The 26,828-nt window shown below is 44.3% G+C and overlaps 1 protein-coding gene across 2 annotated transcripts in view; it reads right to left on the bottom strand.

Moving 5' to 3' along the window:
• LOC110539061 (ubiquitin carboxyl-terminal hydrolase 7) overlaps nucleotides 1-26,828 on the bottom strand; it is a 77,688-nt gene extending 50,860 nt beyond the window's left edge. For both annotated transcript variants that reach the window (XM_036942137.1, XM_036942138.1), the window contains exons 1-8: nucleotides 25,993-26,828; nucleotides 13,226-13,327; nucleotides 12,911-13,109; nucleotides 11,937-12,075; nucleotides 11,735-11,823; nucleotides 9,294-9,402; nucleotides 8,246-8,376; nucleotides 4,584-4,638 (exon numbers count right to left, since the gene is read on the bottom strand). In XM_036942137.1, coding sequence (XP_036798032.1) covers nucleotides 4,584-4,638; nucleotides 8,246-8,376; nucleotides 9,294-9,402; nucleotides 11,735-11,823; nucleotides 11,937-12,075; nucleotides 12,911-13,109; nucleotides 13,226-13,327; nucleotides 25,993-26,074 — 906 coding nt within the window. In that variant the 5' untranslated portion in view covers nucleotides 26,075-26,828. The remainder of the gene's footprint in view (nucleotides 1-4,583; nucleotides 4,639-8,245; nucleotides 8,377-9,293; nucleotides 9,403-11,734; nucleotides 11,824-11,936; nucleotides 12,076-12,910; nucleotides 13,110-13,225; nucleotides 13,328-25,992) is intronic.

Below are 26,828 nucleotides of genomic sequence, written 5' to 3'. Positions count from 1 at the left end.
AGTCTATTCAGAGTGTTTAATATGACATGTAGTCTATTCAGAGTGTTAATATGACATGTAGTCTATTCAGAGTGTTTAATATGACATGTAGTCTATTCAGAGTGTTAATATGACATGTAGTCTATTCAGAGTGTTTATATACTGTTTAATATGACATGTAGTCTATTCAGAGTGTTTAATATGACATGTAGTCTATTCAGAGTGTTTATATGACATGTAGTCTATTCAGAGTGTTTAATATGACATGTAGTCTATTCAGAGTGTTTAATATGACATGTAGTCTATTCAGAGTGTTAATATGACATGTAGTCTATTCAGAGTGTTTAATATGACATGTAGTCTATTCAGAGTGTTTAATATGACATGTAGTCTATTCAGAGTGTTTATATGACATGTAGTCTATTCAGAGTGTTTAATATGACATGTAGTCTATTCAGAGTGTTTAATATGACATGTAGTCTATTCAGAGTGTTTATATGACATGTAGTCTATTCAGAGTGTTTAATATGACATGTAGTCTATTCAGAGTGTTTAATATGACATGTAGTCTATTCAGAGTGTTTATATACTGTTTAATATGACATGTAGTCTATTCAGAGTGTTAATATGACATGTAGTCTATTCAGAGTGTTTAATATGACATGTAGTCTATTCAGAGTGTTTAATATGACATGTAGTCTATTCAGAGTGTTTATATACTGTTTAATATGACATGTAGTCTATTCAGAGTGTTTATATGCTGTTTAATATGACATGTAGCCTATTTGAAATGATGAGCGCTTCTTACAATGACCTTTTCATGTTTATTATAGAGGTCGACCGATTCATCGGAATGGGCGATTAATTTGGGACGATTTCAAGTTTTCATAAATGGGAATTTTTGGACACCGATTTGGTCGATTAATTTTTTTACACCTTTATTTAACTTGGCAAGTCAGTTAAGAACATATTCTTATTTTCAATGGACAGCCTACTGGGGAATGGGGGGTTAACTGCCTTGTTCAGGGGTAGAACGACAGATTTGAAAACATCTTGGTTCTAACCCAACCAGGTCAATAGATCTGACCCATTACTATAGTGAAAACATCTTGGTTCTAACCCAACCAGGTCAATAGATTTGACCCATTACTACAGAGAAAACATCTTGGTTCTAACCCAACCAAGTCAATAGATCTGACCCATTACTATAGTGAAAACATCTTGGTTCTAACCCAAGCAGGTCAATAGATCTGACCCATTACTATAGTGAAAACATATTGGTTCTAACCCTGGTTCTAACCCAACCAGGTCAATAGATCTGACCCATTACTATAGTGAAAACATCTTGGTTCTAACCCAACCAGGTCAATAGATTTGACCCATTACTATAGTGAAAACATCTTGGTTCTAACCCAACCAGGTCAATAGATCTGACCCATTACTATAGTGAAAACATCTTGGTTCTAACCCAACCAGGTCAATAGATCTGACCCATTACTATAGTGAAAACATCTTGGTTCTAACCCAACCAGGTCAATAGATCTGACCCATTACTATAGTGAAAACATATTGGTTCTAACCCTGGTTCTAACCCAACCAGGTCAAAAGATCTGACCCCATTACCATAGTGAAAACATCTTGGTTCTAACCCTGGTTCTAACACAACCAGGTCAATAGTTCTGACCCATTACTACACTGAAAACATATTGGTTCTAACCCAACCAGGTCAATAGATCTGACCCATTAATATAGTGAAAACATCTTGGTTCTAACCCAAGCAGGTCAATAGATCTGACCCATTACTATAGTGAAAACATATTGGTTCTAACCCAAGCAGGTCAATAGATCTGACCCATTAATATAGTGAAAATATATTGGTTCTAACCCAAGCAGGTCAATAGATCTGACCCATTACTATAGTGAAAACATATTGGTTCTAACCCAAGCAGGTCAATAGATCTGACCCATTACTATAGTGAAAACATCTTGGTTCTAACCCAAGCAGGTCAATAGATCTGACCCATTACTATAGTGAAAACATCTTGATTCTAACCCAAGCAGGTCAATAGATCAGACCCATTACTATAGTGAAAACATCTTGGTTCTAACCCAACCAGGTCAATAGATCTGACCCATTACTATAGTGAAAACATCTTGGTTCTAACCCAACCAGGTCAATAGATCTGACCCATTACTATAGTGAAAACATCTTGGTTCTAACCCAACCAGGTCAATAGATCTGACCCATTACTATAGTGAAAACATCTTGGTTCTAACCCAACCAGGTCAATAGATCTGACCCATTACTATAGTGAAAACATATTGGTTCTAACCCTGGTTCTAACCCAACCAGGTCAAAAGATCTGACCCCATTACCATAGTGAAAACATCTTGGTTCTAACCCTGGTTCTAACACAACCAGGTCAATAGTTCTGACCCATTACTACACTGAAAACATATTGGTTCTAACCCAACCAGGTCAATAGATCTGACCCATTAATATAGTGAAAACATCTTGGTTCTAACCCAAGCAGGTCAATAGATCTGACCCATTACTATAGTGAAAACATATTGGTTCTAACCCAAGCAGGTCAATAGATCTGACCCATTAATATAGTGAAAATATATTGGTTCTAACCCAAGCAGGTCAATAGATCTGACCCATTACTATAGTGAAAACATATTGGTTCTAACCCAAGCAGGTCAATAGATCTGACCCATTACTATAGTGAAAACATCTTGGTTCTAACCCAAGCAGGTCAATAGATCTGACCCATTACTATAGTGAAAACATCTTGATTCTAACCCAAGCAGGTCAATAGATCAGACCCATTACTATAGTGAAAACATCTTGGTTCTAACCCAACCAGGTCAATAGATCTGACCCATTACTATAGTGAAAACATCTTGGTTCTAACCCAACCAGGTCAATAGATCTGACCCATTACTATAGTGAAAACATATTGGTTCTAACCCTGGTTCTAACCCAACCAGGTCAAAAGATCTGACCCCATTACTATAGTGAAAACATCTTGGTTCTAACCCAAGCAGGTCAATAGATCTGACCCATTACTATAGTGAAAACATCTTGGTTCTAACCCAACCAGGTCAATAGATCTGACCCATTACTATAGTGAAAACATCTTGGTTCTAACCCAACCAGGTCAATAGATCTGACCCATTACTATAGTGAAAACATATTGGTTCTAACCCTGGTTCTAACCCAACCAGGTCAATAGATCTGACCCATTACTACACTGAAAACATATTGGTTCTAACCCAAGCAGGTCAATAGATCTGACCCAATACTATAGTGAAAACCTCTTGGTTCTAACCCAAGCAGGTCAATAGATCAGACCCATTACTATAGTGAAAACATCTTGGTTCTAACCCAAGCAGGTCAATAGATCTGACCCATTACTATAGTGAAAACATCTTGGTTCTAACCCAAGCAGGTCAATAGATCTGACCCATTACTATAGTGAAAACATATTGGTTCTAACCCAAGCAGGTCAATAGATCTGACCCATTACTATAGTGAAAACCTCTTGGTTCTAACCCAAGCAGGTCAATAGATCAGACCCATTACTATAGTGAAAACATCTTGGTTCTAACCCAAGCAGGTCAATAGATCAGACCCATTACTATAGTGAAAACATCTTGGTTCTAACCCAAGCAGGTCAATAGATCTGACCCATTACTATAGTGAAAACATATTGGTTCTAACCCAAGCAGGTCAATAGATCTGACCAGCAGCATTTTAATCTTCCTATAGCAGGTTGCCGGGAACCCGTATTTAACGTTCATAAACCACGTCACGGACCGTTCTAAAACGACTTCGTTAATCATTTGTTTACACGATGTTCAGTCATGTTAGGTCATTGGCTAGCTAGTTAATAACCTGGTAACTTTAGTCTATCCAGACATCTGGGGACTCAGACAGAAGGGTAAAGCTTCTTCAGGAGATCAAGGATCATAGTAAAGACAGACATCTTGCATGTCATCCTCAAACCAGACTTTTTTCTTAAAGAGACAGTGTTCCATTTTCAATGGAACGCTTCTCAAATAGGAAAATGGTGCTTTTACACAACGCAGAAACGGTCTCATTTTCCACAAATTATTTTGTAATTGCAATGGCATGTATTTTTTCATCAACTTTTTTAAAACTTTTATAATAAACTAATGTATTTACAATGTTACCTATTAGTTTCTAGGTCTCAACCTGTGCTTCAAAAGTAGCTAGAATTCATATAGGCCCAAAATAGGCTGTATCTCAATCCATTTAAAAAGGTGCAATATGCAGAAATCGCTCCATCATTTCCTGGTGGTTAAAATTTGAATAGCTCGCTTAATTTCAATTTGTGACCAAAATCAAGCAATGTACAGTGTAGAGAATAATTGTACCATCTAAACCGCTGTGAACTCTCTCTTCTATAACCAAAAATATTGTATTTTCAGCCGGTATACAAAACCTAAAGACAAACAAACACAAACAAACCTTCAGATCTGGTCTGGTGCTCCTACATGTTGTGTGGTGCAACGAACATGATTCAATTCAGAGCCCTGAATACACACACACACACACACTAAGAACAACTACTCACCACTCTGCAGAGCTCCTGAACGTCGTGTTGCATGAAGCTGTCTAATGTCTCCCACCTGCAGAGAAAACAACACGTTGTCAACTACTGTCAGAAGTCACCATCTTTAATAAACACATTCACAGTCAACTACTGTCCCAATACCACCATGTTATAAACACATTCACAGTCAACTACTGTCACAATACCACCATGTTATAAACACATTCACAGTCAACTACTGTCACAATGTATCCATGTTATAAAACATTCACAGTCAACTACTGTCACAATACCACCATGTTATAAACACATTCACAGTCAACTGTCACAATACCACCATGTTATAAACACATTCACAGTCAACTACTGTCACAATACCACCATGTTATAAAACATTCACAGTCAACTACTGTCACAATACCACCATGTTATAAACACATTCACAGTCAACTACTGTCACAATACCACCATGTTATAAACACATTCACAGTCAACTGTCACAATGTATCCATGTTATAAACACATTCACAGTCAACTACTGTCACAATACCACCATGTTATAAACACATTCACAGTCAACTACTGTCACAATACCACCATGTTATAAACACATTCACAGTCAACTACTGTCACAATACCACCATGTTATAAAACATTCACAGTCAACTACTGTCACAATACCACCATGTTATAAACACATTCACAGTCAACTACTGTCACAATACCACCATGTTATAAACACATTCACAGTCAACTACTGTCACAATACCACCATGTTATAAACACATTCACAGTCAACTACTGTCACAATGTAACCATGTTATAAACACATTCACAGTCAACTACTGTCACAATGTAACCATGTTATAAACACATTCACAGTCAACTACTGTCACAATACCACCATGTTATAAAACATTCACAGTCAACTACTGTCACAATACCACCATGTTATAAAACATTCACAGTCAACTACTGTCACAATACCACCATGTCATCAACACATTCACAGTCAACTACTGTCACAAACAGTAGTTGACTGTGAATGTATAAACACATTCACAGTCAACTACTGTCACAATGTAACCATGTTATAAACACATTCACAGTCAACTACTGTCACAATGTAACCATGTTATAAACACATTCAGTCAACTACTGTCACAATACCACCATGTTATAAACACATTCACAGTCAACTACTGTCACAATGTAACCATGTTATAAACACATTCACAGTCAACTACTGTCACAATACCACCATGTTATAAACACATTCACAGTCAACTACTGTCACAATACCACCATGTTATAAACACATTCAGTCAACTACTGTCACAATGTAACCATGTTATAAACACATTCACAGTCAACTACTGTCACAATACCACCATGTTATAAACACATTCACAGTCAACTACTGTCACAATGTAACCATGTTATAAACACATTCACAGTCAACTACTGTCACAATACCACCATGTTATAAACACATTCACAGTCAACTACTGTCACAATGTATCCATGTTATAAACACATTCACAGTCAACTACTGTCACAATGTATCCATGTTATAAACACATTCACAGTCAACTACTGTCACAATGTAACCATGTTATCAACACATTCACAGTCAACTACTGTCACAATGTAACCATGTTATCAACACATTCACAGTCAACTACTGTCACAATGTAACCATGTTATAAACACATTCACAGTCAACTACTGTCACAATGTAACCATGTTATAAACACATTCACAGTCAACTACTGTCACAATACCACCATGTTATAAACACATTCACAGTCAACTACTGTCACAATACCACCATGTTATAAACACATTCACAGTCAACTACTGTCACAATGTAACCATGTTATAAACACATTCACAGTCAACTACTGTCACAATACCACCATGTTATAAACACATTCACAGTCAACTACTGTCACAATACCACCATGTTATAAACACATTCACAGTCAACTACTGTCACAATACCACCATGTTATAAAACATTCACAGTCAACTACTGTCACAATGTAACCATGTTATAAACACATTCACAGTCAACTACTGTCACAACACCACCATGTTATAAAACATTCACAGTCAACTACTGTCACAATACCACCATGTTATAAACACATTCACAGTCAACTACTGTCACAACACCACCATGTTATAAACACATTCACAGTCAACTACTGTCACAATACCACCATGTTATAAACACATTCACAGTCAACTACTGTCACAATACCACCATGTTATAAACACATTCACAGTCAACTACTGTCACAATACCACCATGTTATAAAACATTCACAGTCAACTACTGTCACAATACCACCATGTTATAAACACATTCACAGTCAACTACTGTCACAATACCACCATGTTATAAACACATTCACAGTCAACTACTGTCACAATACCACCATGTTATAAACACATTCACAGTCAACTACTGTCACAATACCACCATGTTATAAACACATTCACAGTCAACTACTGTCACAATGTAACCATGTTATAAACACATTCACAGTCAACTACTGTCACAATGTAACCATGTTATAAACACATTCACAGTCAACTACTGTCACAATGTAACCATGTTATAAACACATTCACAGTCAACTACTGTCACAATACCACCATGTTATAAACACATTCACAGTCAACTACTGTCACAATGTAACCATGTTATAAACACATTCACAGTCAACTACTGTCACAATGTAACCATGTTATAAACACATTCACAGTCAACTACTGTCACAATACCACCATGTTATAAACACATTCACAGTCAACTACGGTCACAATACCACCATGTTATAAACACATTCACAGTCAACTACTGTCACAATACCACCATGTTATAAACACATTCACAGTCAACTACTGTCACAATGTATCCATGTTATAAACACATTCACAGTCAACTACTGTCACAATACCACCATGTTATAAACAACACATTCACAGTCAACTACTGTCACAATGTAACCATGTTATAAACACATTCACAGTCAACTACTGTCACAATGTAACCATGTTATAAACACATTCACAGTCAACTACTGTCACAATGTATCCATGTTATAAACACATTCACAGTCAACTACTGTCACAATGTAACCATGTTATAAACACATTCACAGTCAACTACTGTCACAATACCACCATGTTATAAACACATTCACAGTCAACTACTGTCACAATGTATCCATGTTATAAACACATTCACAGTCAACTACTGTCACAATACCACCATGTTATAAACAACACATTCACAGTCAACTACTGTCACAATGTAACCATGTTATAAACACATTCACAGTCAACTACTGTCACAATGTAACCATGTTATAAACACATTCACAGTCAACTACTGTCACAATGTATCCATGTTATAAACACATTCACAGTCAACTACTGTCACAATGTAACCATGTTATAAACACATTCACAGTCAACTACTGTCACAATACCACCATGTTATAAACACATTCACAGTCAACTACGGTCACAATACCACCATGTTATAAACACATTCACAGTCAACTACTGTCACAATACCACCATGTTATAAACACATTCACAGTCGATCGATTGATCGGTCATCTCATTTCTCCTGCAGCGTTGCTAGCTGAGGGGGTCCTGGCACCTACCCAAAGGACTTGGTGAGTTTCTTGGTGCCGACGGGCTTGTCGCTGTGTTGCAGCTCATAGAAAACCCTCTGTAGAGCCAGCGGAACACTCTTAGACGAGTCGTCTCCCTCTGTAGGCATCATGTACACCGCCTGGTACAGGAGAGAGAGAAAGGGGGGGGTTAGACACACAAACACTCTCCTTCTGTAGGCATCATGTACACCGCCTGGTACAGGAGAGAGAAAGGGGGGGGTTAGACACACAAACACTCTCCCTCTGTAGGCATCATGTACACCGCCTGGAACAGGAGAGAGAGAGGGGGGTTAGACACACAAACACTCTCCTTCTGTAGGCATCATGTACACCGCCTGGTACAGGAGAGAGAAAGGGGGGGGTTAGACACACAAACACTCTCCCTCTGTAGGCATCATGTACACCGCCTGGTACAGGAGAGAGAGAGGGGGGGGTTAGACACACAAACACTCTCCTTCTGTAGGCATCATGTACACCGCCTGGTACAGGAGAGAGAAAGGGGAGGGTTAGACACACAAACACTCTCCTTCTGTAGGCATCATGTACACCGCCTGGTACAGGAGAGAGAAAGGGGAGGGTTAGACACACAAACACTCTCCTTCTGTAGGCATCATGTACACCGCCTGGTACAGGAGAGAGAGAGAGAGGGGGGGGGGGTTAGACACACAAGCACTCTCTCTCTGTAGGCATGTACACCGCCTGGTACAGGAGAGAGAGAGGGGGGGGTTAGACACACAAACACTCTCCTTCTGTAGGCATCATGTACACCGCCTGGTACAGGAGAGAGAGAGGGGGGGGTTAGACACACAAACACTCTCTCTCAAAAGAGTTGTCTCCCTGTATAGACATCATATACACCGCCTGGTAGGCACAGAGGAGAGGGGTGTTAAACACACTTGAGCGTAGTATGACAGAGCGGTAGTTAGTCGTCTCCCTGTACAGACGTCATATACACCGCCTGGTAGGCACAGAGGAGAGGGGTGTTAAACACACTTGAGCGTAGTATGACAGAACAGTAGTTAGTTGTCTCACTGACCCTCCGCAGCTGGTTGGTGAAGAACAGGGTCTGTAGGAGGCTGTTCATATAACATGTCGCTCCCTGGTTCTTCAGACCCACGTAGCCGGTGTGTTTCTTGGAGTCCCACCTGCACACACACAGGAGAGCAAGGGGTTAATCTAACTACACACACACACACACACACACACAGGACAGCAAGGGGTTAACCCAACTACACACACACGATATCAATGGATTAACCCAGGGGTGGGTAACTCCAGGAAGAGGGTTGGACAGCCCTGCTCTAAACCAGGGGTGGGTAACTCCAGGAAGAGGGTTGGACAGCCCTGCTCTAAACCAGGGGTGGTCAACTCCAGGAAGAGGGTTGGACAGCCCTGCTCTAAACCAGGGGTGGTCAACTCCAGGAAGAGGGTTGGACAGCCCTGCTCTAAACCAGGGGTGCGTAACTCCAGGAAGAGGGTTGAACAGCCCTGCTCTAAACCAGGGGAGGGTAACTATAGGAAGAGGGTTGGACAGCTCTGCTCTAAACCAGGGGTGGTCAACTCTAGGAAGAGGGTTGGACAGCCCTGCTCTAAACCAGGGGTGGGTAACTCCAGGAAGAGGGTTCGACAGCCCTGCTCTAAACCAGGGGTGGGTAACTCCAGGAAGAGGGTTGGACAGCCCTGCTCTAAACCAGGGGTGGTAAACTCCAGGAAGAGGGTTGGACAGCCCTGCCTAAAACCAGGGGTGGTCAACTCCAGGAAGAGGGTTGGACAGCCCTGCTCTAAACCAGGGGTGGGTAACTCCAGGAAGAGGGTTGGACAGCCCTGCTCTAAACCAGGGGTGGTCAACTCCAGGAAGAGGGTTGGGTAACTCCAGGTTAGAGGGTTGGGTAACTCCAGGTTAGAGGGTTGGGTAACTCCAGGTTAGAGGGTTGGGTAACTCCAGGCCCTTGAGGACCTGATTGGTGTCACACTTTTCTCCATCCCCAACAAACACAGCTGATTAATCAAATGTCATTCTAATCTGAAGATCATGGTCAGGTAATTGTCGGAGTCAGGTGTGTAAGCTGGGGCAAGACTGACACCAATCACCCCCCCCCCCCCGCTGAATAGAACTGGGTCGAGGTGTTGTGTTCTCGTTATTCCAAACATCTGGTGAACTGGACAATGGTCCCAACATACAGAGGAGAGAGAGGACAGAAAAGAGGGAAGAAGAGACAGGGGGAAAGAGAGCGAGAGACAGGGGGAAAGAGAGCGAGAGACAGGGGGAAAGAGAGCGAGAGATAGGGGGAAAGAGAGCGAGAGATAGGGGGAAAGAGAGCGAGAGATAGGGGGAAAGAGAGCGAGAGATAGGGGGAAAGAGAGCGAGAGATAGGGGGAAAGAGAGCGAGAGATAGGGGGAAAGAGAGCGAGAGATAGGGGGAAAGAGAGCGAGAGATAGGGGGAAAGAGAGCGAGAGATAGGGGGAAAGAGAGCGAGAGATAGGGGGAAAGAGAGAGAGAGATAGGGGGAAAGAGAGAGAGAGAGATAGGGGGAAAGAGAGAGAGAGAGATAGGGGGAAAGAGAGAGAGAGAGATAGGGGAAAGAGAGCGAGAGAGATAGGGGAAAGAGAGCGAGAGAGATAGGGGGAAAGAGAGCGAGAGATAGGGGAAAGAGAGCGAGAGATAGGGGGAAAGAGAGCGAGAGATAGGGGGAAAGAGAGCGAGAGATAGGGGGAAAGAGAGCGAGAGATAGGGGGAAAGAGAGCGAGAGATAGGGGGAAAGAGAGCGAGAGATAGGGGAAAGAGAGCGAGAGAGATAGGGGAAAGAGAGCGAGAGAGATAGGGGGAAAGAGAGCGAGAGATAGGGGGAAAGAGAGCGAGAGATAGGGGGAAAGAGAGCGAGAGATAGGGGAAAGAGAGCGAGAGATAGGGGGAAGAGAGCGAGAGAGATAGGGGGAAAGAGAGCGAGAGAGATAGGGGGAAAGAGAGCGAGAGAGATAGGGGGAAAGAGAGCGAGAGAGATAGGGGGAAAGAGAGCGAGAGAGATAGGGGGAAAGAGAGCGAGAGAGATAGGGGGAAAGAGAGCGAGAGAGATAGGGGGAAAGAGCGAGAGATAGGGGGAAAGAGCGAGAGATAGGGGAAAGAGAGCGAGAGAGATAGGGGGAAAGAGAGCGAGAGATAGGGGGAAAGAGCGAGAGATAGGGGGAAAGAGCGAGAGATAGGGGAAAGAGAGCGAGAGATAGGAGGAAAGAGAGCGAGAGATAGGGGGAAAGAGAGCGAGAGATAGGGGAAAGAGAGCGAGAGATAGGGGAAAGAGAGCGAGAGATAGGGGGAAAGAGAGAGAGAGAGATAGGGGGAAAGAGAGAGAGAGAGATAGGGGGAAAGAGAGCGAGAGAGATAGGGGGAAAGAGAGCGAGAGAGATAGGGGGAAAGAGAGAGGAAAAGAGAACAGGTGAGATAGAAGAGGGAAGGAGAGAAGTAAGGAATCAAGACTCACGCCACTCCGTGAGGAGCGTCTGCCTGCACGTAGACTTCAAAGGAGACTTGATCATCCTCCACAAAGCCTCTCTCTGGATCAGTCACATCCTGAAAACACACCGGAGAACAATTATGTTGTCTGTGTCTGTACGTGTATATACACACACCAGTGTATACCGTGTGTGTGTGTGTATCCCGGTGTGTGTGTGTGTGGTACTCACGCTCCAGGACATGAAGTTAGAGAAGCCCCAGTCGTTCTCCTTGTGGAAGAAGAGGTGGCTGATTCTGCGGCTGAACGACTTCTCATCATCCTTATAGTTGATGATCTTCAGCATGGCCTGAGCGTGGCACGACCAGGACCTAGCAGGGGGACACATTTACACGTTACACCAGGAAACTACTTCAGCATGGCACGACCAGGACCTAGCAGGGGGACACATTTACACGTTACACCAGGAAACTACTTCAGCATGGCCTGTGCATGGCACGACCAGGACCTAGCAGGGGGACACATTTACACGTTACACCAGGAAACTACTTCAGCATGGCCTGTGCATGGCACGACCAGGACCTAGCAGGGGGACACATTTACACGTCACACCAGGGGGACACATTTAAATGTTACACGACACACAAGAGCTAAGGCAGCGTTTCCACTTAAAAAGTCAAAATAAAAAGTCTGATGGGGAAGTGTGTGTGTGTGTGTGTCTGTGTGTGTGTGTGCGTGTGTGTAGCGGAGGTGAGTTGAACTCGTGCTCTCGTGATGAGTTCACGTCACCCTGCCTACAACTTCAAAAACAGCGCCACCCTCGACCCAAGATGAAATGTCTTGTCCTAATGAAGGGTTAAGTTGGTTCCCCCAGCGGGAGGCCGGGGTTCAGATCCCAACCATGACCTCTGTCTGTATCATGTGACGTCCATGGAGGCACCGGGATACAGATACCGTGAGGTCGTCGCTAGAAACAGGACCGGAGACAAACGAAGCAATGCGCTGTGTGTGTGTGTGTGTGTGTGTGTGTGTGTGTCTATCAGGGTCTCTGCCTGCATGCTGCGTGTATGTGTGTGTGTGTGTGTGTGTGTGTCGATCAAGGGCTCTACCTGCATGCTGTGTGCGTGCCCGTGCACTAAGGGCCTAATGATTAAGGCATTGGGCCCCTGAGTGTGTGTGTGTGTGTGTGTGCATCACGTGACTTACGTGGAGTCGGAGTCTGCGTTGCACTGCAGGAAGAAGCCAACACTCTTCTGGTGCGGCCGGTCTGGGTAGAAGCGAGGCATCACCATGATCTTCCAGGGCAGGTTCCTGACGAAGCAGGACGGGCTGAGAACAGACTCACTCAGCCGGCTGAACCTCTCCACCACAAAACGACATGTCGCCTCCGAACGCCAGCTGGTATCTACATACACGGGAGAGGAGGGGCAGGGTGGGTCCATCAGGGTGGGTCCATCAGTGAGTGAGTGTGTATATGTGTGTGTGTGTCCATCAGTGTGTGTGCAGGTGAGTCCTCCTCACCATCCTCCATGTCCTCCTCTGTGTTGTGTCCGTCTGCCATGGCAACGTTCCCGTTAATCACCGGGTTGGCTGGGATTCTCGGGGGATCGTCTGTGTCCCCAGCTGCACACACACACACACACACACACGCGCACACCGAGAGAGGAAGACGTTAGATAAACAGAGATGTCAGGGCAGGAAGACAACAGCATGGTGATTTGTTGTTAGTATCACGGTCAAGGAATCAAAACGCCAGGTGGATTTAACTTCTTTAGGAAAACAGCCCTGATGATTGAAACAACCATCACATTGTGTTGTCATTCAGAGACACGTATTTTCCAAGCTACATCACATTGTGTTGTCATTCAGAGTCACGTATTTTCCAAGCTACATCACATTGTGTTGTCATTCAGAGTCACGTATTTATCAAGCTACATCACATTGTGTTGTCATTCAGAGTCACGTGTTTTCCAAGCTACATCACATTGTGTTGTCATTCAGAGTCACGTGTTTTCCAAGCTACATCACATTGTGTTGTCATTCAGAGTCACATATTTTCCAAGCTACATCACATTGTGTTGTCATTCAGAGTCACGTATTTATCAAGCTACATCACATTGTGTTGTCATTCAGAGTCACGTATTTTCCAAGCTACATCACATTGTGTTGTCATTCAGAGTTACGTGTTTTCCAAGCTACATCACATTGTGTTGTCATTCAGAGTCACGTGTCTTCCAAGCTACATCACATTGTCCTTTTTAAAAACCTGCTGTACGTAACAAACACATTCAGTCTGGTTCGTGTTTTCATTTTAAGCCAAGGAAAAAAACATTGCGATAGCGGCATCATCCCGGGCCTAACAGAAATATGTTGTTTCTCACTGGTATGATGATGATATGAAGGGGAAGATACACACAGTCCCCTGGCTAGGAATGATCCCCTTCAAATAGAGGCTCACCGTCTACCAGCATCTTATTTCAGCATGATCTGATCTTATCTGTCGGAAAGATATCAGTTTGTCTCTGTGAATGGTTTGTCCTCTGACAAATCAACTGTAAATTTCGGGGTTCCTCAAGGTTCCGTTTTAGGACCACTATTGTGTTTACTATATATTTTACCTCTTGGGGAAGTCATTCGAAAACATAATGTTAACTTTCACTGCTATGCGGATGACACACAGCTGTACATTTCAATGAAACATGGTGAAGCCACAAAATTGCCCTCGCTAGAAGCATGTGTTTCAGACATAAGGAAGTGGATGGCTGCAAACTTTCTACTTTTAAACTCGGACAAAACAGAGATGCTTGTTCTAGGTCCCAAGAAACAAAGAGATCTTCTGTTGAATCTGACAATTAATCTTAATGGTTGTACAGTCGTCTCAAATAAAACTGTGAAGGACCTCGGCGTTACTCTGGACCCTGATCTCTCTTTTGAAGAACATATCAAGACCATTTCAAGGACAGCTTTTTTCCATCTACGTAACATTGCAAAAATCTGAAACTTTCTGTCCAAAAATGATGCAGAAAAATGAATCCATGCTTTTGTCACTTCTAGGTTAGACTACTGCAATGCTCTACTTTCCGGCTACCCGGATAAAGCACTAAATAAACTTCAGTTAGTGCTAAATACGGCTGCTAGAATCCTGACTAGAACCAAAAAATGTGATCATATTACTCCAGTGCTAGCCTCCCTACACTGGCTTCCTGTCAAAGCAAGAGCCAATTTCAAGGTTTTACTGCTAACCTACAAAGCATTACATGGGCTTGCTCTTACCTATCTCTCTGATTTGGTCCTGCCGTACATACCTACATGTACACTACGGTAACAAGACGCAGGCCTCCTAATTGTCCCTAGAATTTCTAAGCAAACAGCTGGAGGCAGGGCTTTCTCCTATAGAGCTCCATTTTTATGGAACGGTCTGCCTACCCATGTCAGAGACGCAAACTCGGTCTCAACCTTTTAAGTCTTTACTGAAGACTCATCTCTTCAGTGGGTCAAATGATTGAGTGTAGTCTGGCCCAGGAGTGGGAAGGTGAACGGAAAGGCTCTGGAGCAACGAACCGCCCTTGCTGTCTCTGCCTGGCCGGTTCCCCTCTTTCCACTGGGATTCTCTGCCTCTAACCCTATTACAGGGGCTGAGTCACTGGCTTACTGGGGCTCTCTCATACCGTCCCTGGGAGGGGTGCGTCACCTGAGTGGGTTGAGTCACTGATGTGGTCATCGTGTCTGGGTTGGCGCCGTGGCGGAGATCTTTGTGGGCTATACTCGGCCTCGTCTCAGGATGGTAAGTTGGTGGTTGAAGATATCCCTCTAGTGGTGTGGGGGCTGTGCTTTGGCAAAGTGGGTGGGGTTATATCCTTCCTGTTTGGCCCTGTCCGGGGGTTTGTTATATCTGGAGTACTTCTCCTGTCCTATTCGGTGTCCTGTGTAAATTTAAGTGTGCTCTCTCTAATTCTCTCTTTCTTTCTCTCTCTCGGAGGACCTGAGCCCTAGGACCTGAGCCCTAGGACCATGCCTCAGGACTACCTGACATGATGACTCCTTGCTGTTATGATGACTGGGTCAGTTTAAAACACTGATCTGTAAGGTGGTTATGATGACTGGGTCATTTTAAAACACTGATCTGTAAGGTGGTTATGATGACTGGGTCATTTTAAAACACTGATCTGTAAGGTGGTTATGATGACTGGGTCAGTTTAAAACACTGATCTGTAAGGTGGTTATGATGACTGGGTCAGTTTAAAACACTGATCTGTAAGGTGGTTATGATGACTGGGTCAGTTTAAAACACTGATCTGTAAGGTGGTTATGATGACTGGGTCAGTTTAAAACACTGATCTGTAGGGTGGTTATGATGACTGGGTCAGTTTAAAACACTGATCTGTGTTTAATCTTTAGAACAGAGGTTAATTTCCCTGCAATGTAAACATGCTGTACGCATCCCAAATAGCACCCTATTCCCTACATAGAGCTCTGGTCTAAAGTAGTGCACTATGGCACCCTATTCCCTACATAGAGCTGTAGTCTAAAGTAGTGCACTATGGGCCCTATTCCCTACATAGAGCTCTGGTCTAAAGTAGTGCACTACTTTTAACCAGGGCCCGATTTAGGATGCGGACACTGTCTGGTCATCTTTAACCATCAGGAAGAACACTGTGGTGCCGAGGCAGTGTCGCAGCAGCAGTGTGTGTGTCTGTGTGTCGACTACAGCAGTCTGGTAATTAGTAACAATGAAGGATTAAGCTGTGAGCTCCTCTGACACACACAAGCCTGTGTAGCTGCTTTAGGAAGGGGACGGGAGGAACTCAGGCAGGTAATTACCCAGACAAAGAGCCCGGGACTAGTCTCATCAATCACAACTAAGATGTCTACTGAAGAACAACACAGGAAGTCTATATCTCAAACGGCACCCTATTCCCTATATAGTGCACTACTTTAGACCAGGGCCCCATGGCACCCTACTCCCTATATAGTGCACTACTTTAGATCAGAGGCCCACGGTACACTATTCCCTATATAGTGCACTACTTTAGACCAGGGCCCCTAGGGAAGGTGTAGAGAATAGGGTACCATTTGAGAGTCAGACTAAGAGTGTGAGAGTCAGTAAAGTATACCTCGTCTCTGTCGGCAGTTCTACAGTCAGTTTGAATGACAGAAAAGCATCTCATATATATATATATATATATATATTAGTGTGTCCTTACCTACCCTAGCAGTATGAGTGTCATCTCTTCTGTATCCGTGAGAGAGAGAGTCTGGTTGCATGTACTGAGTGTGTGTGTGTACATGGAGCCCCAGTGAGCCACGCTCACGAGACTGGCCTCATTTTTCCAAGTGGATTACAGGCAGCTAACGACATGTGTCACTCAGCCTGTGTCCCTGACGACTCCCTATTCCAGGGATCCTCAACTAGATTCAGCCGCGAGCCGAGTGGCTGTTCAGGGAGCCGGGCTCCCGAGTGGCTGTTCAGGGGGCCGGGCTCCCGAGTGGCTGTTCAGGGGGCCGGGCTCCCGAGTGGCTGTTCAGGGGGCCGGGCTCCCGAGTGGCTGTTCAGGGGGCCGGGCTCCCGAGTGGCTGTTCAGGGGGCCGGGCTCCCGAGTGGCTGTTCAGGGGGCCGGGCTCCCGAGTGGCTGTTCAGGGGGCCGGGCTCCCGAGTGGGCTCCCAGGTGGCGCAGTGGTCTAAGGCACTGAATCTCAGTGCTAGAGGCATCACTACAGACCCAGGTTCAATCCTGGGCTGGATCACAACCGGCCGTTATTGGAAGTCCCATAGGGTGGTGCATTTGCCCAGAGTCGTCCGGGTTACGGGAGGGTTTGCCCAGCGTCGTCCGGGTTACGGGAGGGTTTGCCCAGAGTCGTCCGGGTTACGGCAGGGTTTGCCCAGAGTCGTCCGGGTTACGGGAGGGTTTGCCCAGCGTCGTCCGGGTTACGGGAGGGTTTGCCCAGCGTCGTCCGGGTTACGGAAGGGTTTGCCCAGCGTCGTCCGGGTTACGGGAGGGTTTGGCCGGGTTAGGGTTTGGCCGGGGTAGGCCGTCACTGTAAATTAAGAATTTGTTCTTAACTGGACTTGCCTAGTTAAATATAAGTTTAAATAAAATAAAAATATACTTACAAATCATTTGGAGATTGCAAATTGACTGCAAGAAGCACAAACAGATATATTGTTTGACTAAAACATAACCATTTTAAACCTTGATCACGTCTCTCAATTAGTTAACCCACTAGTTAGCCTGTCGTTCTGCCCCTGAACAAGGCAGTTAACCCACTAGTTAGCCTGTCGTTCTGCCCCTGAACAAGGCAGTTAACCCACTAGTTAGCCTGTCGTTCTGCCCCTGAACAAGGCAGTTAACCCACTAGTTAGCCTGTCGTTCTGCCCCTGAACAAGGCAGTTAACCCACTAGTTAGCCCAGTAGGCCGTCATTGACTTGCCTAGTTAATAAAGGTCAAAATAAAAATACATCTATGCATGGTCCATATGATCAGGTATGCTATTAGAAATAATCAACTTTAGCCCAACGGATGCAGCAAAGTGCAAACAAATAGACTGAAGCATGGGGTTTGCTACCTGCATTAGCATGGGGTTTGCTACCTGCATTAGCATGGGGTTGGCTACCTGCATTAGCATGGGGTTGGCTACCTGCATTAGCATGGGGTTGGCTACCTGCATTAGCATGGGGTTGGCTACCTGCATTAGCATGGGGTTGGCTACCTGCATTAGCATGGGGTTGGCTACCTGCATTAGCATGGGGTTGGCTACCTGCATTAGCATGGGGTTGGCTACCTGCATTAGCATGGGGTTGGCTACCTGCATTAGCATGGGGTTGGCTACCTGCATTAGCATGGGGTTGGCTACCTGCATTAGCATGGGGTTGGCTACCTGCATTCGCATGGGGTTGGCTACCTGCATTCGCATGGGGTTGGCTACCTGCATTCACCCCCTTTATTTAACTAGGCAAGTCAGTTATGAACAAATTCTTATTTACAATGACGGCCTACCCCAGACGATGCTGCCCTATGGGACTCCAGATCACAGCCGGTTGTGATACAGCCTAGATTCGAACCAGGTACTAGAGTGATGCCTCTAGCACTGAGATGCAGTTTCTTAGACCACTGTCCCAGGTACTGTAGTGATATCGCCTCTAGCACTGAGATGCAGGGTCTTAGACCACTGAACCAGGTACTGTAGTGATATAGCCTCTAGCACTGAGATGTAGTGTCTTAGACCGCTGAACCAGGTACTGTAGTGATATAGCCTCTAGCACTGAGATGCAGTGTCTTAGACTGCTGAACCAGGTACTGTAGTGATATAGCCTCTAGCACTGAGATGCAGTGTCTTAGAACACTGAACCAGGTACTGTAGTGATATAGCCTCTAGCACTGCGATGCAGTGTCTTAGACCACTGAACCAGGTACTGTAGTGATATAGCCTCTAGCACTGAGATGCAGTGATATAGACCGCTGAACCAGGTACTGCAGTGATATAGCCTCTAGCACTGAGATGCAGTGATATAGCCTCTAGCACTGAGATGCAGTGATATAGCCTCTAGCACTGAGATGCAGTGTCTTAGACCGCTGAACGATATAGACCGCTGAACCAGGTACTGTAGTGATATAGCCTCTAGCACTGATGCAGTGATATAGACCACTGAACCAGGTACTGTAGTGACTCCTCTAGCACTGAGATGCAGTGTCTTAGACCGCTGAACCAGGTACTGTAGTGATATAGCCTCTAGCATTAGAGATGTAGTGCCTTAGACCACTGAACCAGGTACTGTAGTGATATAGCCTCTAGCATTAGAGATGCAGTGTCTTAGACCACTGAACCAGGTACTGTAGTGATATAGCCTCTAGCATTAGAGATGTAGTGCCTTAGACCACTGAACCAGGTACTGTAGTGATATAGCCTCTAGCACTGAGATGCAGTGTCATAGACCGCTGAACCAGGTACTGTAGTGATATCTCAGTGCTAGATGCTATGTCTTAGACCGCTGAACCACTCGGGAGCTCATCATTACCAGATCTTCTCATATGTCATCTTTTAACTAGTTATTATCATATTGATTAATTTTATGTCACAAAAAAAAAAAAACCTTGCATAAACACTGAATATAATGTAGGCCTACTTGTTAGGGTAACTTGGGGTAAATCTCCACCCGGGGTAACAAGCCCCCCTGCCTGAACTTCTCACAGAAACCACTTCGTCATTATCCCCCCAAAACACTTTCCCTGGTTTCCACTACTCTTTCTCAACAAAAACATATCTGACTCACAATTTTTTTAAAGTCATTCCAAAAGAAATGAAATTGGAAGTATAGAGAGACGTTGTACCCCAAGCCACCCTACAATTGTCAGACGTTACATTTCACCCCTCTCTCCCCTAGGCACATGTCAGTGTTAACATGCTTCTGCTAAACATCCTGGGTTTAAAACGGAGACGTTCGCGCATATTTAGGAGATGAGAAATAAATACAAGTAGGACTGGAAAGCTGGGATTTCTCTCTTTTTCCAACAAAAAGCCTTTAAAATGTCTGTTTCTGAGATTGAAGAATTGCTGTGCATTAACTTCTTGTCAGGCTGCATGTTTCCCTCCCTGTGGCGCTGAGAACAGGGATGGGCCACGACAGGAATATGTATCTAGCATAGAACAACAAGCCGACAAGGTAAATAGATTAAAAAATATTCTACTATGGGGTTGTTAGATTTTCTTATTATTTACTTGTTTTGTTTGCAGAGGAAAAGTACATGTGGAATGATATCGCAGCTACAAAAAATGCGCCTCAGCAGAAATATTTGTTCGATATTTGTTGTTGTTGTTGTTGTGAGGCGGTAATGATTTTGCCGTGGCGCAGCACCACAGCAAAAGGAGCAATACGTTGGACCAGGTCACATGGGGTAGAACCAAAGGCAGCACTATACAGGGAATGGGCCAATAGGGTAGACCCAAAGGCAGCACTATACAGGGAATGGGACAATAGGGTAGACCCAAAGGCAGCACTATACAGGGAATGGGCCAATAGGGTAGACCCAAAGGCAGCACTATACAGGGAATGGGACAATGACCAGGTCACAATAGGGTAGACCCAAAGGCAGCACTATGCAGGGAATGGGACAATGACCAGGTCACATGGGGTAGACCCAAAGGCAGCACTATACAGGGAATGGGCCAATAGGGTAGACCCAAAGGCAGCACTATACAGGGAATGGGACAATAGGGTAGACCCAAAGGCAGCACTATGCAGGGAATGGGACAATGACCAGGTCACATGGGGTAGACCCAAAGGCAGCACTATACAGGGAATGGGCCAATAGGGTAGACCCAAAGGCAGCACTATACAGGGAATGGGACAATAGGGTAGACCCAAAGGCAGCACTATACAGGGAATGGGACAATGACCAGGTCACATGGGGTAGACCCAAAGGCAGCACTATACAGGGAATGGGACAATGACCAGGTCACATGGGGTAGACCCAAAGGCAGCACTATACAGGGAATGGGCCAATAGGGTAGACCCAAAGGCAGCACTATACAGGGAATGGGCCAATAGGGTAGACCCAAAGGCAGCACTATGCAGGGAATGGGCCAATAGGGTAGACCCAAAGGCAGCACTATGCAGGGAATGGGCTAATAGGGTAGACCCAAAGGCAGCACTATGCAGGGAATGGGACAATAGGTTTGACCAGGTCACATGGGGTAGACCCAAAGGCAGCACTATGCAGGGAATGGGACAATAGGGTAGACCCAAAGGCAGCACTATGCAGGGAATGGGACAATAGGTTTTGCTATGAAAAGTTAAGCATTAGATCACATATTTTGGTATTGCCTCCATGTAGCTTGTTTGTGGCCACAGGTTGAAAAATATCAACATTAATCTAAACATTAACCCGATAAATAGCGCTGTTGGGAGAGTCGGGAAAACCAGAAATCAACTAGCTGGAAATCACAAGAGGGCTGTTGACAGAGATAGGTGGGATCGGGCATTAAATGTACTTTTTGGACCACCAGCCACCGTATCAGGTAAATTTAAAAATATATATGTGATTCATTTTTGTTCGATATTTGTTGTTGTTGTTGTTGTGTGGCGGTAATGATTTTGCCGTGGCGCAGCACCACAGCAATTAATTGCTTTAAAAATAAATTTAAAAAACAGCAGAAATACGTTGAAAACAGCTACTGCAGCATTTATTTAGCTATAAATGTGATAAAACGTCCCTATTTTTTTTACTCACAAATGCAGGTGGAATGGTCACACTGGAGCCTTGACCTCTTACCCACCAATGCCAAAATCTACCCGCTTTTGGCAGGTGTTCATTTTAGGCCCTGGATGGGATGGACTGTGAGTAGTTGGGGGGCGGGGTTTAAAGAGTAGTTGGGGGGGCGGGGTTTAAAGAGTAGTTGGGGGGGCGGGGTTTAAAGAGTAGTTGGGGGGAAGGCTGTTGACAGAGATAGGTGGGATCGGGCATTAAATGTACTTTTTGGACCACCAGCCACCGTATCAGGTAAATTTAAAAATATATATGTGATTCATTTTTGTTCGATATTTGTTGTTGTTGTTGTTGTTGTGTGGCGGTAATGATTTTGCCGTGGCGCAGCACCACAGCAATTAATTGCTTTAAAAATAAATTTAAAAAACAGCAGAAATACGTTGAAAACAGCTACTGCAGCATTTATTTAGCTATAAATGTGATAAAACGTCCCTATTTTTTTTACTCACAAATGCAGGTGGAATGGTCACACTGGAGCCTTGACCTCTTACCCACCAATGCCAAAATCTACCCGCTTTTGGCAGGTGTTCATTTTAGGCCCTGGATGGGATGGACTGTGAGTAGTTGGGGGGCGGGGTTTAAAGAGTAGTTGGGGGGGCGGGGTTTAAAGAGTAGTTGGGGGGGCGGGGTTTAAAGAGTAGTTGGGGGGACGGGGTTTAAAGAGTAGTTGGGGGGCGGGGTTTAAAGAGTAGTTGGGGGGCGGGGTTTAAAGAGTAGTTGGGGGGGCGGGGTTTAAAGAGTAGTTGGGGGGGCGGGGTTTAAAGAGTAGTTGGGGGGCGGGGTTTAAAAACTCACCTTCTATAACAGTTATGACTGAAAATACAATGTATAATACAAGTACATTAAAATATGGACTCATCAACCCAAAGGAGGGCTACTTTGAAGAATCTCAAACATAAACTAAATATATTTTAACACTTTTTTTAGGTAATTACATGATTCCATATGTTATTTCATAGTTTTGATGTCTTCACTAGTCTCCTACAATATAGAAAATAGTAAAAATAAAGAAAAACCCTTGAATGAGTAGGTATGTCCCAACTTTTGACTGGTACTGTACATGTAACCAAAGAAAAAGCTGTCAAAAATACATTTTTTTGTCCCCAGAAGAGTCTGTCCTGCATCTCAGTAGGAGTGCTGATCTCAGATCAGTCTGTCCTGCATCTCAGTAGGAGTGCTGATCTCAGATCAGTCTGTCCTGCATCTCAGTAGGAGTGCTGATCTCAGATCAGTCTGTCCTGCATCTCAGTAGGAGTGCTGATCTCAGATCGGTCAGTCCTGCATCTCAGTAGGAGTGCTGATCTCAGATCAGTCTGTCCTGCATCTCAGTAGGAGTGCTGATCTCAGATCAGTCTGTCCTGCATCTCAGTAGGAGTGCTGATCTCAGATCAGTCTGTCCTGCATCTTAGTAGGAGTGCTGATCTCAGATCAGTTTGTCCTGCATCTCAGTAGGAGTGATGCCCTAGAATCAGTTTGTCTTGCATCTCAATAGGAGTGCTGATCTCAGATCAGTTTGTCCTGCATCTCAGTAGGAGTGATGCTCTATAATCAGTTTGTCCTGCATCTCAGTAAGAGTGCTGATCTCAGATCAGTTTGTCCTGCATCTCAGTAGGAGTGATGCCCTAGAATCAGTTTGTCTTGCATCTCAATAGGAGTGCTGATCTCAGATCAGTTTGTCCTGCATCTCAGTAAGAGTGCTGCTCTGGGGTCAGTTTGTCCTGCATCTCAGTAAGAGTGCTGCTCTGGGGTCAGTTTGTCCTGCATCTCAGAGTAGGAGTGCTTACCACTGGTACTAAGTTTGGTACATTAAGTAAGAGTAGTGCATGGTATTCAGCAGCTGGGATGGGAAAGGGGCCAGGCCAGGAATAACCACTGGTGTTAAGTTAGATGCATTTAGTAAGATGTTAAAATGAAAATGGTTATAAGAATGACAAGGTGCCAATGTAAACCAACTGGTTGTATGTAGTGTATGACTATTACAGTGGAAGGCCTCTTGTCCATGCACCTCAACTAGACCTGAATCTGCTCATCCAAACACCAGTTGTGTAAATAAATCAGAGATTCTATCAGTTGGACTGATGCACCTGTGGTAATGATGAATGATATGTCATCTCCATCCTATGCATCACAAATGATCATAATGCTAAAGTGCATGCTATTGACGAACATTTTTGCTAAACTGTCAGAAATGTTGTTTACTGTCCCAACTTAATGGGGATCATTAAAAATGGCGCGTTGTCTTCAATACAATGAAGCAGCAAATCCCCGCGCGCTGGCTGTGTCGACGCAACCTCCACATGCAGGCCTTGCCGCAGAAACATAAACCCTGCCACCCACCTCGAGTTCTTATGTTGGCTAAACGCCATCTATCTAGCTGTGCACCATTACATATTTCCGGACATCTTTTGGTCACAGGTGCTTATTTCAGTAACGTTAGTCTAAACTAGCTTTGCGAACTATCGTTGATGTACGGCAAAACCAAATTGACGCATCTGTGTTGATTAACTTGAATTGTAAGCTAGCTAGTACCTCTTTGCTAGCTAATGAAATAGGTAGATAGATATCACCACTGCTACATTAGTTAGCCATCTAGCTAGCTACATGATTATTTAATGTATAGCTAGCACATTTGAAAATCACATAAATGACACGCGAGTCTCAATGACGATGATGCAAACCATTCCCTTTATAAAAACGTAAACAAACAGGCTAAGGGCCTTGCTTCAAATGGATCGCTTTAAAATGCTAGCTAAGTATCCACCATCTTGGAATCGCCACACACCCCCCCCCGGTCCACGGAGAGGCCTCCTATAACGGTCACTAAAAGGCCAACCATTTTCAGTTAACAAATCAGCAAAATAATTATATTACAAATACAAATTATTAAATTATACATATATTGTTTACAACTAAACTGAGTGATCGTACCTTGTTACCTGGCTACTGTTACCTGGCTACTGTAGCTTGGCTACCGTTCGCTGATTAGCGGCTAGCTGACGTTAGTTAGCTAATTACAAATACATTACACAGTCGGGTTGGCTAGTTAGGCAAACAAATAGTAAACGCACCGTAACCATGAGATCCCTGTAAAAAAAAATACCTCAACTAACTTACCAATTGGTCTGTCAAATGTGTAAGTAAATAGCAACATTTCCCTAATACCTGCTGGGTCATTAATAGCCATTGTTAAAACGGCATGCGTAGGCTCAAAGAGTCATGTGAAACAAGCTAACTTTAGCTAAGTGGGCTACTGTTTACAAAACATGAACGGGAGTGTAACATCCAGACTAAAAATGTGTTACCGTTAACCCCTGTGACCGGGGCACAAACGATCGATTTTGTAGCGCGAGTGAGAGCTATTGACCCGGGTTTATTTTGGCAACTAGTAGGTTGGCTAGCTAACCGCGATGAATGAATTGTACATGCTATTGCTAACTAGCCAACTGATCCAAATATAAATCAATGTAAGTTAAGCTTGTTAGGTGACAGATATACGACGGTTGTAAATATACTGTAAAAACATGTGGTTTATGTCATGTTTCACTCGTGTTGTCTTACGTTAAACCAAAACGGATGTTTTGACCATCGTTAGCTACCAAGTTGACTGCGCCACGTTTAATCACGCCGACTTGGACTAGCTAGCTAGCGTCAAGACCGTGAGAGTGCAAGAAATCAGTCCGTGAATGTGCTAACCTGCCAGTTGCATATGTGTGATGTAAGTTGGCGAGTCTCGGCTAGTTACCGGGTCGTCCAACGTTAACTAACTAGTTACATCCAACGACGCTTGTATTTGACATGTCAACAACACTTAGGTTAAAGCTAAGCTAACGTTGGCTACTGACTAAACGAGGTCAGATGCTGCTGCTGCAATGGACGCATCATCAGCAAAATGAGTTGTGACCATTCAGTCTAGGCCTTGATGTTTACAGTGACGATACATCAGTTCACGCTAGCTATGCACGTCCAACTATTTTAATGTAATTGTTGTGTTAGTTTATCGTCCCCTTCCCGTGACTTTTTCGTACCTTCCATCTCCATATCCTCGGGCTCGCTAAGTTGTTGCTCGCCGGCTTTCTGCTGCTGCTGTTGAGTGTGGTGGTGGTTCATGTTGGCAACTGTTGTGAAGAGATGATGATGCCTGTTGTCTTTGTTCCCCTCGAACTTGTCTGTTGCTGGTTCCGCGGGGAGCCGGTTACTGGGTTGTTGGTGAGGTGTTTGCGGGTGCGGAGGTGGAATAGACAGGTCAAACCTGGTCGGCTGGGCCTGTTCTAAAACAACCTCGGCCTTTTCTCCCGTCAGCGCCGGGGATTGAGGGGAGGAGGTCGGTGGGGGAGCAGGCAGAGAAACGCGGACGTATTTGCTTGCTATTCGCCCAATCTCGGCGCCTTGATGGGTGCAAGTCGCTGACGGTGGTGATGACTACGGCTCCAAAAAAGGGAGACCCGTTGAATTAAATAAATCCCGACTTTTACCCCGGGTAATATGGGGCAATAGGTGAAGTGAGAAAGACAACTCACGACCTGCAGCCTGAGAAACAAATACTGTTGCCCTGTTTTAAAGCCAACTGGCACAAGGCAGCCAACTAACGAAATGAGTCAATCGGGAAAAACAAATGTTCATAAACTATCAATGCACATTGAAATACAACTTTCCCTTCGATGTTCCCAGTCAGTGTGCTCCTCCGATTGTCCCTCGTCTGGGGGAGAGCAGAGAAAAAAGCTATCCATTCAAACCTGCTTCTAATTTGGAATCGCAGTAATTTAGAAGTTTAGGGTGATAGCGATGCCACAGCCCGATATCGACTTTCCCACACATTAAATCACCGTATTAATAGTAGCAACAAAATTCAGCACCTTGTCGC

The sequence above is a fragment of the Oncorhynchus mykiss genome, chromosome 13 (assembly GCF_013265735.2).
Source record: "Oncorhynchus mykiss isolate Arlee chromosome 13, USDA_OmykA_1.1, whole genome shotgun sequence".
NCBI classification, from domain to species: Eukaryota; Metazoa; Chordata; class Actinopteri; order Salmoniformes; family Salmonidae; genus Oncorhynchus; species Oncorhynchus mykiss.
Note: the sequence above shows the minus strand (reverse complement) of the source record. Positions and strands in the feature narration are given on the sequence as shown.